We start from the raw sequence: 12254 nt of genomic DNA on the forward strand, positions 1-12254 counted from the left end.
CTACTGAAATTCTATAATTGTGTTTCCCACGTGAAAGCCAATGTTATGTCACGGGTGTTTTGATAAATTTAAGGTCCTGTGATGCTGAAATTGAACTTAAGTGTATTTTGAGGATTATAAATGTTATAAATGTTAATAGTAATGCTGTGTAGCATATTTTTCAAATTGTATCCTGTCATTGTTTCAGGTGTTGACACACAACGCTTAATGCTCTATGACGCCAAACACCAGTAACTGCTTGAGTAGTAAAACTAAAAAAAAAAAGACTTCAAACTTAACTTTTCAGTTCCAACAAAGTCATTGTTGGTATCTAAGTGTGTATCGTTGACTGGCATTTATGGGTTTAATTTCTGTTGATGTGAAATCTAATCATGACCTTTGACCTTTAAAACCAACAAGACTTTGTTGCTACTCACCTACCTGATAAAGAAAAGACAAAAACAGCAGCCAGCCACAGAGCGAACCACTGACCGATACCACTGGACACTGAAGTCACGTGACCTCGGTTTTGGCCAGCGGCAGCAGTGCCTGTAAACGTGCGAGCTTTTAATTTGAAGGAGCTCCTTCAAAATAAAAGCCCTGCGGCACCGTGGCCGGCACCTCACGGATCAAGGACAGAGCGCTCTCTCTTTCTCTCCCATCATCCTCTCTGCTGAACTGTGACACAGGCCGTGTTCACTTGATGTCTCAGCGCACCTCGTGGCCATTTTGCCTCCCCGATAATAAAATGGTAATGAGTAGGGATGCAAAATGGCGCGAGTAAAAGTGACCCATAGGCAGAGCAGGGCTCAGGTGCGGTGCTTACATCATCGGTGAAGATGGCCAGCTTGCCACTCTCCAACATGTCCTCTAGCTCCTCATTGGTGGTGGTTCTCCCAGCTGCAGACACGCACGCACGCACGCACACACACACGCACACACACACGCACACACACACACAAACACACACAGGAATGCACACACACGGGTACGAACACAGGCAGATACACAGGAATGGATTTATGCACACACAAACACAGGCACATACACAGGCACGCACGCACGCACACACACACACACACACACACACATGCACACACAGAGGAAAAGACGAGAGGAAAGAGGACAGGAAGACAGGGAGAGAAAGAGAGACAGATTGTTTAGAGCTGTGCATTTTTTACGGTTGCATCTGCTGCACTTAGCCGCTCTAATGACTGAGTGTTATGAATGAGTGTTCATTCATAAAAAGAGCCATGAAATCAGATGAGCACAGTATCAATTTAAAAGACAGCACATCATACAGTATATTGATTAAACGATTAGCATGTGAGCAGCGCATCAAAAGTAAACATCCAAAAGCAATCGCTCAGTTCAAATCGTTTTACAGCCAGGCTCTCTCTGCCTGCGCTCTGATTGGCTGGAGTCAGATTACCAGCGTTACAAAATTCACCCATCGGTGAATATTCACCGACCGTCATATCTTATTGTATCATATATCCTATTGTAGTGTGTCATATTGTATCTTATACTATTGTAGTCATGTATCATATCATATTGTATCATATATTGTAGTGTATTATACTGTATTGTATCCTATTGTAACGCTGTGTAGTCTATCATATCACATTGTATCATATTGTATCCTATCATAGCACATTGTACTGTATCATATGGTATCGTCATATAGCGTATTATATATTGTATCATATCATTGTATTGTATCATAGCAAATCATATTGAGTCATGTCATTGTATCAAATATTGTATTGTAATCTTATGGTTTCCTACTGTAGCATGTCATATTGTATCATTGTATCGTATCACATTGTACTGTATCATGTCGTCTCATCTCAGCTTGTCTCATCCTATTATCTCATATTTAGTCTCAAATCATCTCATCTCAAATCATGTCATCTCAAATCATGTCATCTCAAATCATGTCATCTCAAATCATGTCATCTCAAATCATGTCATCTCAAATCATCTCATCTCAAATCATGTCATCTCAAATCATGTCATCTCAAATCACATCGTATCGAATTATTGTACCGTCTCTTCTCATTGTAACGTCTCTTCTCATTGTATCCTATCATCTCATTATGCCGTATCGTATGTTCTCATTGTATCGTATCGTCTCAAAGTATTGTCTCATCTCTTCTCATTGTATTGTATCATCTCATCATGCCGTATTGTCTGTTCTCACAGTATTGTATCGTCTTATGTTCAGTCATATCGTCTCACAGTATTGTATCGTCTTATGTTCAGTCATATCGTCTCACAGTATTGTATCGTCTTATGTTCAGTCATATCTTCTCATCTCATTGCATCGGGCCGTCTCACATCACATCGTCTCTTATCATTCTGTCTCATGTTGAATCACATGGTATCACATCACATCGTCTCTTATCATTCTGTCTCATGTTGGATCACATGGTATCACATCATATCGTCTCTTATCATTCTGTCTCATGTTGGATCACATGGTATCACATCACATCGTCTCTTATCATCCTGTCTCATGTTGAATCACATGGTATCACATCACATCGTCTCTTATCATTCTGTCTCATGTTGGATCACATGGTATCACATCAGTTGGCATCGCAGCAGGTTCTCAGGTTCAGACCAGGATCAGAACTGTAAACCCACACCGGATCCACCTGGACAGTTTGACTCTGCATGTCTGCTCACCTTGATGAGTCTACAGACAGTAATGTTACAGACAGCAGGATCAGAGCCGACAGCTGTTGTTGTTTTGATGGACAGACGTGTGTGTGTGTGTGTGTGTGTGTGTGTGTGTGTGTGCCCTTTCATGCGTATGTGTGTGTGTTTGTGTATGTGTGTGTGAAGTGTCAGACAGATAGCTAGGCAGATGCGTGTTCGAGTGTGTGAAGTTTTGACAGACGGACAGATGTGTGTGTGAGTTTCTGTGTGTCCCTGTGTGTGTGTGTGTGTGTGTGTGTGTGTGTGTGAGAGAGAGAGAACTTTGACAGACAGGTGCATTAAGCTTTTCCTCCTCTTTGCAAACTTCGACTTGACATCTCAGGCAATGAGCCGCCGCCTGCGACTGTATGTGTGTGTGTGTGTGTGTGTGTGTGAGTGCACGCACACATCTGTCTGAAAGTCTGAGAAAGAGAAGCATATGTGTACATGCATGCGAGTGTGTTAGGGAGAGAGAAATGTGTGTGTGTGTGAGTCTGTGTGTGTGTATATACATGATGGTATGACTGAAAGAGAAGCATTTGATGCCCCCACATATACGTCTGTGTGTGTGTGTGTGTGTGTGTGTGGATCAGTATGAGACAGAAAGATGTGTGTGTGTGTGTGTGTGTTGCCAGTAAGAGAATAACAGTGTGTGTGTGTGTGTGTGTGTGAATTGCGTCTGTCTCTCTGAAGGTCAGCGCTCCACTGCCGAGAAAATAGCTGCACTACCTCCGCAGTCTCTCTGTTTGTGTGTGTGTGTGTGTGTGTGTGTGTGTGTTTACCGTGTTTATCTGTCTGCATCAGCTTAATTTGTGGCTGTCTGTGTGTGTGTGTGTGTGTGTGTGTGTGTACATGGTGTGTGTTCATCTAAACCGTTCCCGTATCCATTTGTGTGTTTTTGTACTGTCTATTAGTCTAATCTGCAGCTGCATCTGTGTGTGTGTGTGTGTGTGTGTGTGTGTGTGTGTGTGTGTGTGTGCTGAGTATCAGTCCATCAGTGTGTCTGTCTTACTCTGATGTTTATCTGCACTCTGTCTGACTGAGCCGGCCTCTTTCATTATTTATAAGCCGACCGATGAATTCATCAGCCAAATATCTGTATTCGCTTCTTTAATTTATTACCTGACAGCCGATAAACGTCCGATAAAGTTTTGGGAGAAATCATTACAGTTCTGAAGGAGATTTGTGGGCCGTTTTTCATCCGAAGCGCTCCTCAGTGTGTGCAGTGTGTAACCCGGCGCTACTCGGCAGGCACTGACACCGCCGGGGGCTGCGGGTTCAATTCCCACAGAGGTTAAACCGATATATCAGTTTATCAATACTGGGCTTTTATTAAATATCAGATGTCGTTCACCTCTGATGGGATGGAGGCTCCTCCCTGACCACAGATGCAGAAAAACAGCCAGCAATTTGATTTTCTTTGCACATTTCACTAATTTATTTTTAAGTTAATTCTTCATTTAAAGGCAGGAAGAGCTGCTGACACTAACAGAATCTCATCAGTCTGGTTTCAGTGGAGAGTTTTAGTGTCCCATGATGCTCTGATGCTGCTTCAGAGGCTTTTCCACTCTGACAAAAAAAAAAAAATCCTGCAGAAAACACTGACTGCTTGTAATTTTCAGGCTATAAAAATGGTGAAATGCGTATTATCGGTGCAAAATATCAGCTATCGGGAGCTTTAATACAAAAATACTGAATCGGCCTTCATAGACCCATGCTGGTCAAATCCTAATTGGGGTCGCTCATACTAAAAATACACTGTCACACACATTCTGATAAGGAATTGAACCCCTAACCCTGGCTGTGATGGTGCCTTGCTCTGCAGATTGTGTTTTATTCTAATAGTTATGACAGAATTAAATGATTTGAAAGAAATTCTCCCTCTTGTTTGACTGTATTATGATTAGAAATAACTGGAATGACTATATTATCAATACAGCACAGTCCTTCCAGTCTTATCTTGTGTGACTGCAGTACTCTACAGTATAATACACAGTATAATACACAGTATAATATACAGTATGATATGTTCAGGCTACAGTTATACTCACTGCATTGAGAAAACAGCGGTAACACTTTATCGTTGTAATCAAAAAATAATGCAAATGTTTGATTCATCTTTCATTTTAATCAATAATAATTAAATATTAAGCAGAATTAAAAGTACTGCAGTTCTTGAGCAGTAGCTAAACAAAGTGGCTGCTCGTTAATATTTAATTTTTAAACGAGCTGTTATGCCGTTACAGGTGTGTTTTTATTGGCTGCTTTACAACAAACTCTCAGTGTGATTCAGCCAATCAGAACCGAGCACTGGAATCATCTGTTTTATAAATGACTGTGTTGTGATCAGTAATACGATTATGTTTGTAATTACAGTTCAACTTTGCCGTTCGTCAGATTGATTCATATTAAGAGTCTGATTCATGGTATTATTATCATATGGTATCATTATGACGAGTTTAATCACTGAACTTCAGCTGTTTTTCTGGATCTGCTCCTTTCAACCTTCTCTTTACTTGCACTGATTATCAAGCAGAATTCAATATACACTGTAAATTAGATATAAGATGAAGCTTTGAGGATCCCTGTGAGGAAACTGAGTCGTTGCAGCAACAAATAGCAGCAGGATACAGCAAAGAATATGAAGAATATGAATCAGAATAGAAGCAAAAGGGGGTTATATAAAATATAAAAATACAAAATCAACTGTTTCAACACTAGCACTAGTAGAAATGCACCAGCAGCAGCAGCAGCAGCAGGTGTAGCAGGAGAACTAACTGAGACGAAGAAAAAACTATTTCAGAATATGTACAATATGAGAGTATTGCAGTATGATTATGAGTATTATTGTTATTGTTGCTGATGTTGTTTACTCTCTGATTCTGTCTCTTTCCATGTGGTCCTGACAGTATTCTCCTCTTAAAACTGTACTAAAATTAGTTATGAAATAGAAGAAATCACAGTTTTTTATGATTTCGACAAGTACAAATATTGTTTTTTATTGTTGCTAATGTCATTTTCTACTGTACCACTCTGCTCTACTCTATTTCCTAGCTGTCTCTCGTCTTCCTGCTGTAGTTTTGTGGGTGTGTACTCACTGATCTCCAGCTGTCTCTGGATGCGGTCCTTGCAGCGGTCGCGGTACTTGGACTGCGTGGTGTTGTACTCAGTCATCACCTCCACGAACTTACGTGACAGCGTCGAGTGCTGGGGTGGGAGGGGGGGGGGGGGGGGGGGGGAGAGAGAGAGAGAGAGAGAGAGAGAGAGAGAGAGAGAGAGAGAGAAAGGTTAGGGCTGTGGTAAATCCAGTCACGTCTGGGTTTTGCAGCAGGTTTTGAATGCAGATTTCTTGGTCTAGTCTTGGATTTCAGCCCATTTGGACTTGGTCTTGTCTTAGTTCCATGCTGCGTTCAGGTCACACTGGAAGACGTGGGAAAACAGGACGACACTTTGCTGCAACAACTCTGCAGCGTTCACGTGTTTCACTCGTTTGGAACGCCAGATATTTCTCGTGAGTTTTGTTGATTGTATCGCTGCTGTGAATTTAACTTACAATTTTAGATTTTTATTACGTTGGACCGCCGACATTGGTGTTGACACACTTCCACAAAATTCCCACAAATCCTGACATGAAAGTTTTACCTTCAACTGACAACATGGGGTTCAATTCGTAACTATTCCTAAGTTTCATTTTCATTTTCAAAAGTTTTTCTTATTCGACCATGACCAAAACTTCACCAGTTTGCCTCAGTTGCCCGACCCAAAGCTTTACCAAAGATGTTTTACTGACATGTTCACATGACGAACACGTGAAAATGCCGTGTCCCATCCCTGCTGTTGTCCCATAGTTTTGTGAGAGAGTGATGGATGAAACCTACTGGTGAAATATGTTCACTTTACTGTTTTCTGCTGCTGTAGAAACACATTAAATACATGTAAATATGAAGCCTTCCATCACTTTTTCATCCAACACATTAGACTGAACTCCAGAACAGAATTACACTTTACATTTGACTTTATTTTAAGCATCTAGCTGCCACTCTTCAGCAGACTGACTTACAATGAGGAAGTCCAGTTTAAACTCCTAGATAAAGTCCTTAAAAGACTTAATAGATATCATGAAATAGCGTGACTCCAACCTCCCCACCAACACACACACACACACACACACACACAGACCTGCGTGAGGTGTCTGAGTCGCCCACAGCAGAGAGGAAGTGTGGTTTGCTGCCACACACACACACACACACACACACACAGAAATACACCCACAAGGACTGTGTTTCATTTTGTTCGAGAACAGGACGTTGTTTTATGTCGTATTTCATGTAATTTTCATGTACACACACCTACACACTGTGGTAATGTATGCGTGTGTGTGTGTGTGTGTGTGTGTGTGCGTGTTGTGCATGTGTGTCCCGTAAATCATTTGCATCTTTATAGTTTACTTCCTGGATTAATGCAAATATTTGTGGACATAAATGAATTATTCAAATGTGGGTGGGTGCATATGTGTGTTTTCTGTGTTTGTGTGTGTGCAAATGCATCCATTGTGAGTGTGTGTACTTAGCGCCACACACACACAGACACACACACACACACACACTCCCTCCATGTGTATTGTGTAAGCTGAGGCCCAGTCATGTTGGCACACACTGCTGGGTTAGATAAGTGCTGATGCAGCAAAGCGAGCAGCGCTGCGGTTCCGCTCTCCACCACCAGGAGGCGGCGGGGAGCAGACTGACGCCGAGGCAGCAGCCAATGACAGAGCAGAATACTTCAGGGTCAAATCAAAAATGGCTGCACGGCTGCAGAGCTGAGACTCAGCCTCCTACTTCTGACTGAGGGTTTGAAAACAGGATCAGGAGGAGGAGGAGAAATAGAATAAAAATAGATTTTAGCAGGCTTGTATATGTTTGTATGTGTGTGTCCCTACATGTGTGTGTTTCTGCATGTGTGTGTGTCATGCAGCCCCACTCTCAGTTGCATGTAAAAAAAAAAACTGGACTGACAGTGTCATCACATGTCAGAACAAGTACTGCACATGCTCAGTAGGATCCTTCACCCACTAACTGAACCATAGCTCTGCCATCCTCTACTTCCTCCTTCATGCAGATTAGGGACAAATGCAGTTTTAGTTTTGGTTTAATTTACTTGCAGAGTGATAAAGAACAGAAGTGAAGGGAAAAAAAACTGTGATAAAATATAATGATAGCATAATAGATAATTTGTGCAGGTAAGATAAAAAAAACCAAGGTGCTTCTAAAATCTTGAGGCTGTTTGCATGGAAAAAGTTAAAATAAGCCTTTATTTTTAAGCCATAGCTGCAGCAGTCAAAGAAAAATAAAGGCTCCTTTCCTCTTGACTCCAATGAGAATTTTTTTTTTTTTAAGCAGACTTTTTGGAGAAGCATAAAGCGAGGACAGACTGGTATCTCCTCCCAACAGGCTTATCGAACCATCTCACCTGAACACACACACACACACACACACACACACACACACACAGTCACATATCCACATGGAGAGCTGAAGTCACACTCTGTATTTAAAATAATGATCTGCAACTTTATCACAGAAATAAAAGGCTGTTTTGCTCTCTGTGGCCGACTGACACCGATCTGACCTCAAGTCCGTTCATCAAAGCTTTTATATTTTATATTTTATTATATTTTTTTCCCTGTTCCCTGGGACGGATCGACCGCAGATCTCCAGAGGTGTCGCCAAAATCAACAAAAACAAGAACCGTGGTTCTCAAACGTACGTTAACGCTGGTTGTTGTTGTTGTTGTTGTTGTTGTTGTTGTTGTTTTATTGTAATCTGATCCAGGCAGCAACCTGCACAGGATCTCAGGTCACCATGTGTGGCTGTTTCAGCTCAGAAGTGATTTTACTATCATGTGGCTCTACTAAATGTTTTTTTTTTTTAACATTTTTGTATTTTGTGCCACAGTGACTCAGCACACATCAGTTATGCTGCGGTCCATTCAGAGTGTGAAGTCAGATGTCTTTTTTTTTTTTTTTTTAATATATTTTCCTCCCCTTTTATGTATTTACTTATTTATTTATTTATTTTTTAGTTTGTTCGTCGGTACGTTGTTGTTTCTCAATCTCTCTTTTTGTTGTAACTGTGAAGCTCCATGTGTTGTATTGAGATGTTCCTGTTGTGTTTGTGATATGCTGTTTGATTTGAAAAACCCATAAATAAATCATAAAAAAAAAGAAAAAAAAAAGAAAGACCAGGAGTGAAACCTGAACGTTAATCCGCCCCACGTGAACTGCTGATCCCCACGCAGCATGATATGTGATATTCAGCAACGTTAGCTAGCTGGTTAGCATAGTTAGCTGTAAGTGCATCTTTACATTTAAAGTTTACGTTTAACCTTTTCCCACACAGCTGTTCCTGTAGGTTTAAGGTCATGTGATGCTGACTTGTGTATTTTGAGGATTATAAACATGTTTTCTGTGTGTTTACAGTGAACGCCACGCCAGATCACTGCGTCTCAGAAAAGTTCCTTCTTGGATTTCTGCCTCGAAGAGCCGCTCCGCTGTATTTTCCCGGCTGGAAGTCGGAATTGGCGACTTTCCGACATCTCTGGAGCGCAGCATTACATGTTGATGGGTGATGATGACGATAACGACCCGACGTTTCAGCAAGACGCTTTCTCCTACAGTCAGGGTCTGAACTGACCACCCGCCAAATCCCAAACAACGCAAAAATTTTGTGTTTAAAGAATTAAGCGTCTCCCGCCGTCCTGCCGGTAACTTTTTGACACGGTAACATCTGAAAGCCTCGGTTCACACAGTCTTTAGTGTTTGCCGACTGAAATTGCGCTTCAAAATGCTCTCTGGTAATTTGAATTCTGCTGCACTTCATGATGAATTACAAACTTCATCCATTGTATAAATGAGTCGGCAAGTTTTAAACTAACACGCAGTACCTGACTCCAGACACCGAGCAGCAGTGAACATGAGTGACATATTCATATGAAAAATGGATCAAGTATTTTGGCCGTTAAAAATGATTCTTGGCAGGCACAACAAAAGGCTCAAAGGGCTTCACAACACCCACATGATGAAAACAATAAATTAAAACCTGTAGACCGTCAGCTGAGAACAAGAATAAACTCCCAGGAAAACCTCAGCGGGAATAAACATGTTGGAAACCTTGAGAGGGATGCAGCTGCGGGCAGTCAGGTGTGCAGAGAGCGGGCGATGAAATGTGCGTGGGCGTGTCTTAGTGTCGTATGTCAGAGGGGGCGTGGCCTAGGTGTTAGTGGGGGCGTGGTTCCGTAGGTAAAGGGGCGTGTCTTACCTGTGTCTTGCGGATCCTGAGGTCCGCTGATGATCTGTTGAGACCCTCCTCCTGCTCAATGCTCTGCTCGATTGCTGCGGACACACACACACACACACACACACACACACACACACACACACACACACACACACACACACACACACTGGGTTAGCACTAAGCACATAAAGTGAGATAAAACAAAAAAACAGCCACACCAAATTACCCTCAGCCTCTTATGTTTTAGCTGATGCTCTTATCCTGAACGACTTTTCAACGATGTAACGGCCACGTTTCCATGGCTACAGAAATGTGACTGTTGCCAACACTGTGACTGTGAGTCTATTAATCTGTTTACATGACTCCATTATCTGACCGCTCCCGAAAATACTCCTGTTTACATCACTGCACTCTTGGAAAAAAGATTTTTAATCTTAGCGAGGCTTTTCCTGGTTAAATAAAATATAGGAAAAAAAATAAAGTACTTATTTTGATTACCCAGAGAGAATTGTGTTCATCAGAATTTCTTGTTTTGCTAAAAAAACCAACTTATTTCCTGTCCCAAATCTATCAAATTGGACCAAAACAATGACAGCCATGATCCTGCAGCACTACAGTGTTTTAGCTCTGCAGCTTTCTGACTGGTCCAGTTGTCGTGACAGATCCTCTCCTCTCAAGTCCTTTCTGACACTCGTCTAAAAATGTCATCATGACAGAGCTTACGCCCGCCGCATGATCTGCACGTCTTGCCACATGCATACACTCTGCCTCTCTGCCACGTCTTAAAATGCAAATAACTCGCTCCGTGCACGAAAAGTGAGAGAAATCCGTTTCCCCCTCCAGGAAAGGATCAGGAGGCACGAGTAGAGACAAGAAACGACCCGGGTTCAATTCCCAATTCAAGAGAAAGAAGTTTTCTACTGTGAATGACGTTTATTTTTTTTTGCAAACGTTTTTTGGAATTTAACCACGACCAAAACCCCTAACCTTACCTCTAACCTTAGGCAAAGTTGTTTTACTTAAAGGTTCCATATTCTCCACTCTCCAGAGTTTTATTTTGTCTTGAGGTCCATTCAAAGCTGTGTGTGTGGTGTCATGAACCAAAAACACTCTCAATCCATTTCTCCACGTTCATTTTCCAGCATCTCTCTGAGCCTTACCAAGAACAGGCCGTTTCTGTCGCCGTGTCTTTAAGGCTCATTAATATTAACGACCCCTCTGTTCCGATTGGCTAACCGTTTCGAGAGTGAAACGTGAGACGCCGCGGCCCGGCGGCTACAGGTAGGGAAAACTCTCCGGTTAATAAACAATGACGACCGCTCGACCGCTTTGAAAAAAACACTTTGTTAGTCTATTATTTAGATTGTTTATTATTTATAAGTTACGGAAGTCCAAACGGCTCGTTTAGAGGCTCGCTTTTCTAATATGGGTTGTGTGGATTTAGTTTTGATTCTTTCACCATGTTTAGATACACATCCAACTCCTTTATCATCACAGAGGGAAGGGGAGTCCTGCTTTACACCAGATGGGACCTTTAACTGTTTAACTTCTTCACACCACAACACATAACCTGTGTTACAGAGTTTGTGCTCGTTTCACTAAATTTTATGAGGCAGTTTTGGCTAAAACCCAAACAAGCCTCGACAAATATTTCCGCCGCATTGACAGAAATGTTTATAGTCGGTCACTCCGCCTCATTAAATGAACAAAATGCTTTTAGAAAGTCCAACAGCTCAGGTTCTGCAGAGCGGTGCTTTGTTTTTCAGCTACAAAACTCTCTCTCTCTCTCTCTCTCTCTCTCTCTCTCTCTCTCTCTCTCTCTCTCTCTCTGCACAGGGGACTCTACTGTCCTCCACCTTCAAAGGCAGTGTAATGTAATTGAGCGGAAAGTAAAGGGCGAGAGAGAGAGAGAGAGAGAGAGAGAGGGAGGCTGATGGAGAGAGAGAAGGGCAGAGCGACGGAGAAAGAGGTAGAGAGTTTTAAAGTGAGAGAGGGATGGAAAGAGAAAGGAGGAAAGGGAGAGAGAGAGGAATCGAAAGGGAAAGAGAAACCGAGACACTTATAAAGAACTGAGCATCTCCTCTCCTCCTTTTTCTTTCTCTCTATCCTTCTCTCCTTTCCTTTTGCTTTCTCCCTCCTTTTTCTCTCACGTCCCTTTTCTTTCCCCTTATCCTCCTTCGATTTTTCCCTCCCTCTTTCACTTTCACTCTCTCCATCCTTCCCTCCTTCCCTTTCTCTCGCCAGCCCTCCTTGCCTCCTTGCTTCTTTCTCTCCCTTTCT

General features: G+C 42.0%; 1 protein-coding gene across 1 annotated transcript in view; it reads right to left on the reverse strand.

Moving 5' to 3' along the window:
* The window catches only part of stx1b (syntaxin 1B), a 46979-nt gene that overhangs the window by 2155 nt on the left and 32570 nt on the right, over positions 1-12254 (reverse strand). Inside the window, exons 5-7 of the mRNA XM_078284535.1 lie at positions 9996-10069; positions 5781-5889; positions 806-879 (exon numbers count right to left, since the gene is read on the reverse strand). Coding sequence (XP_078140661.1) covers positions 806-879; positions 5781-5889; positions 9996-10069 — 257 coding nt within the window. The remainder of the gene's footprint in view (positions 1-805; positions 880-5780; positions 5890-9995; positions 10070-12254) is intronic.

The sequence above is a fragment of the Centroberyx gerrardi genome, chromosome 7 (genome assembly GCF_048128805.1).
Source record: "Centroberyx gerrardi isolate f3 chromosome 7, fCenGer3.hap1.cur.20231027, whole genome shotgun sequence".
In the NCBI taxonomy this organism is placed as follows: domain Eukaryota; kingdom Metazoa; phylum Chordata; class Actinopteri; order Beryciformes; family Berycidae; genus Centroberyx; species Centroberyx gerrardi.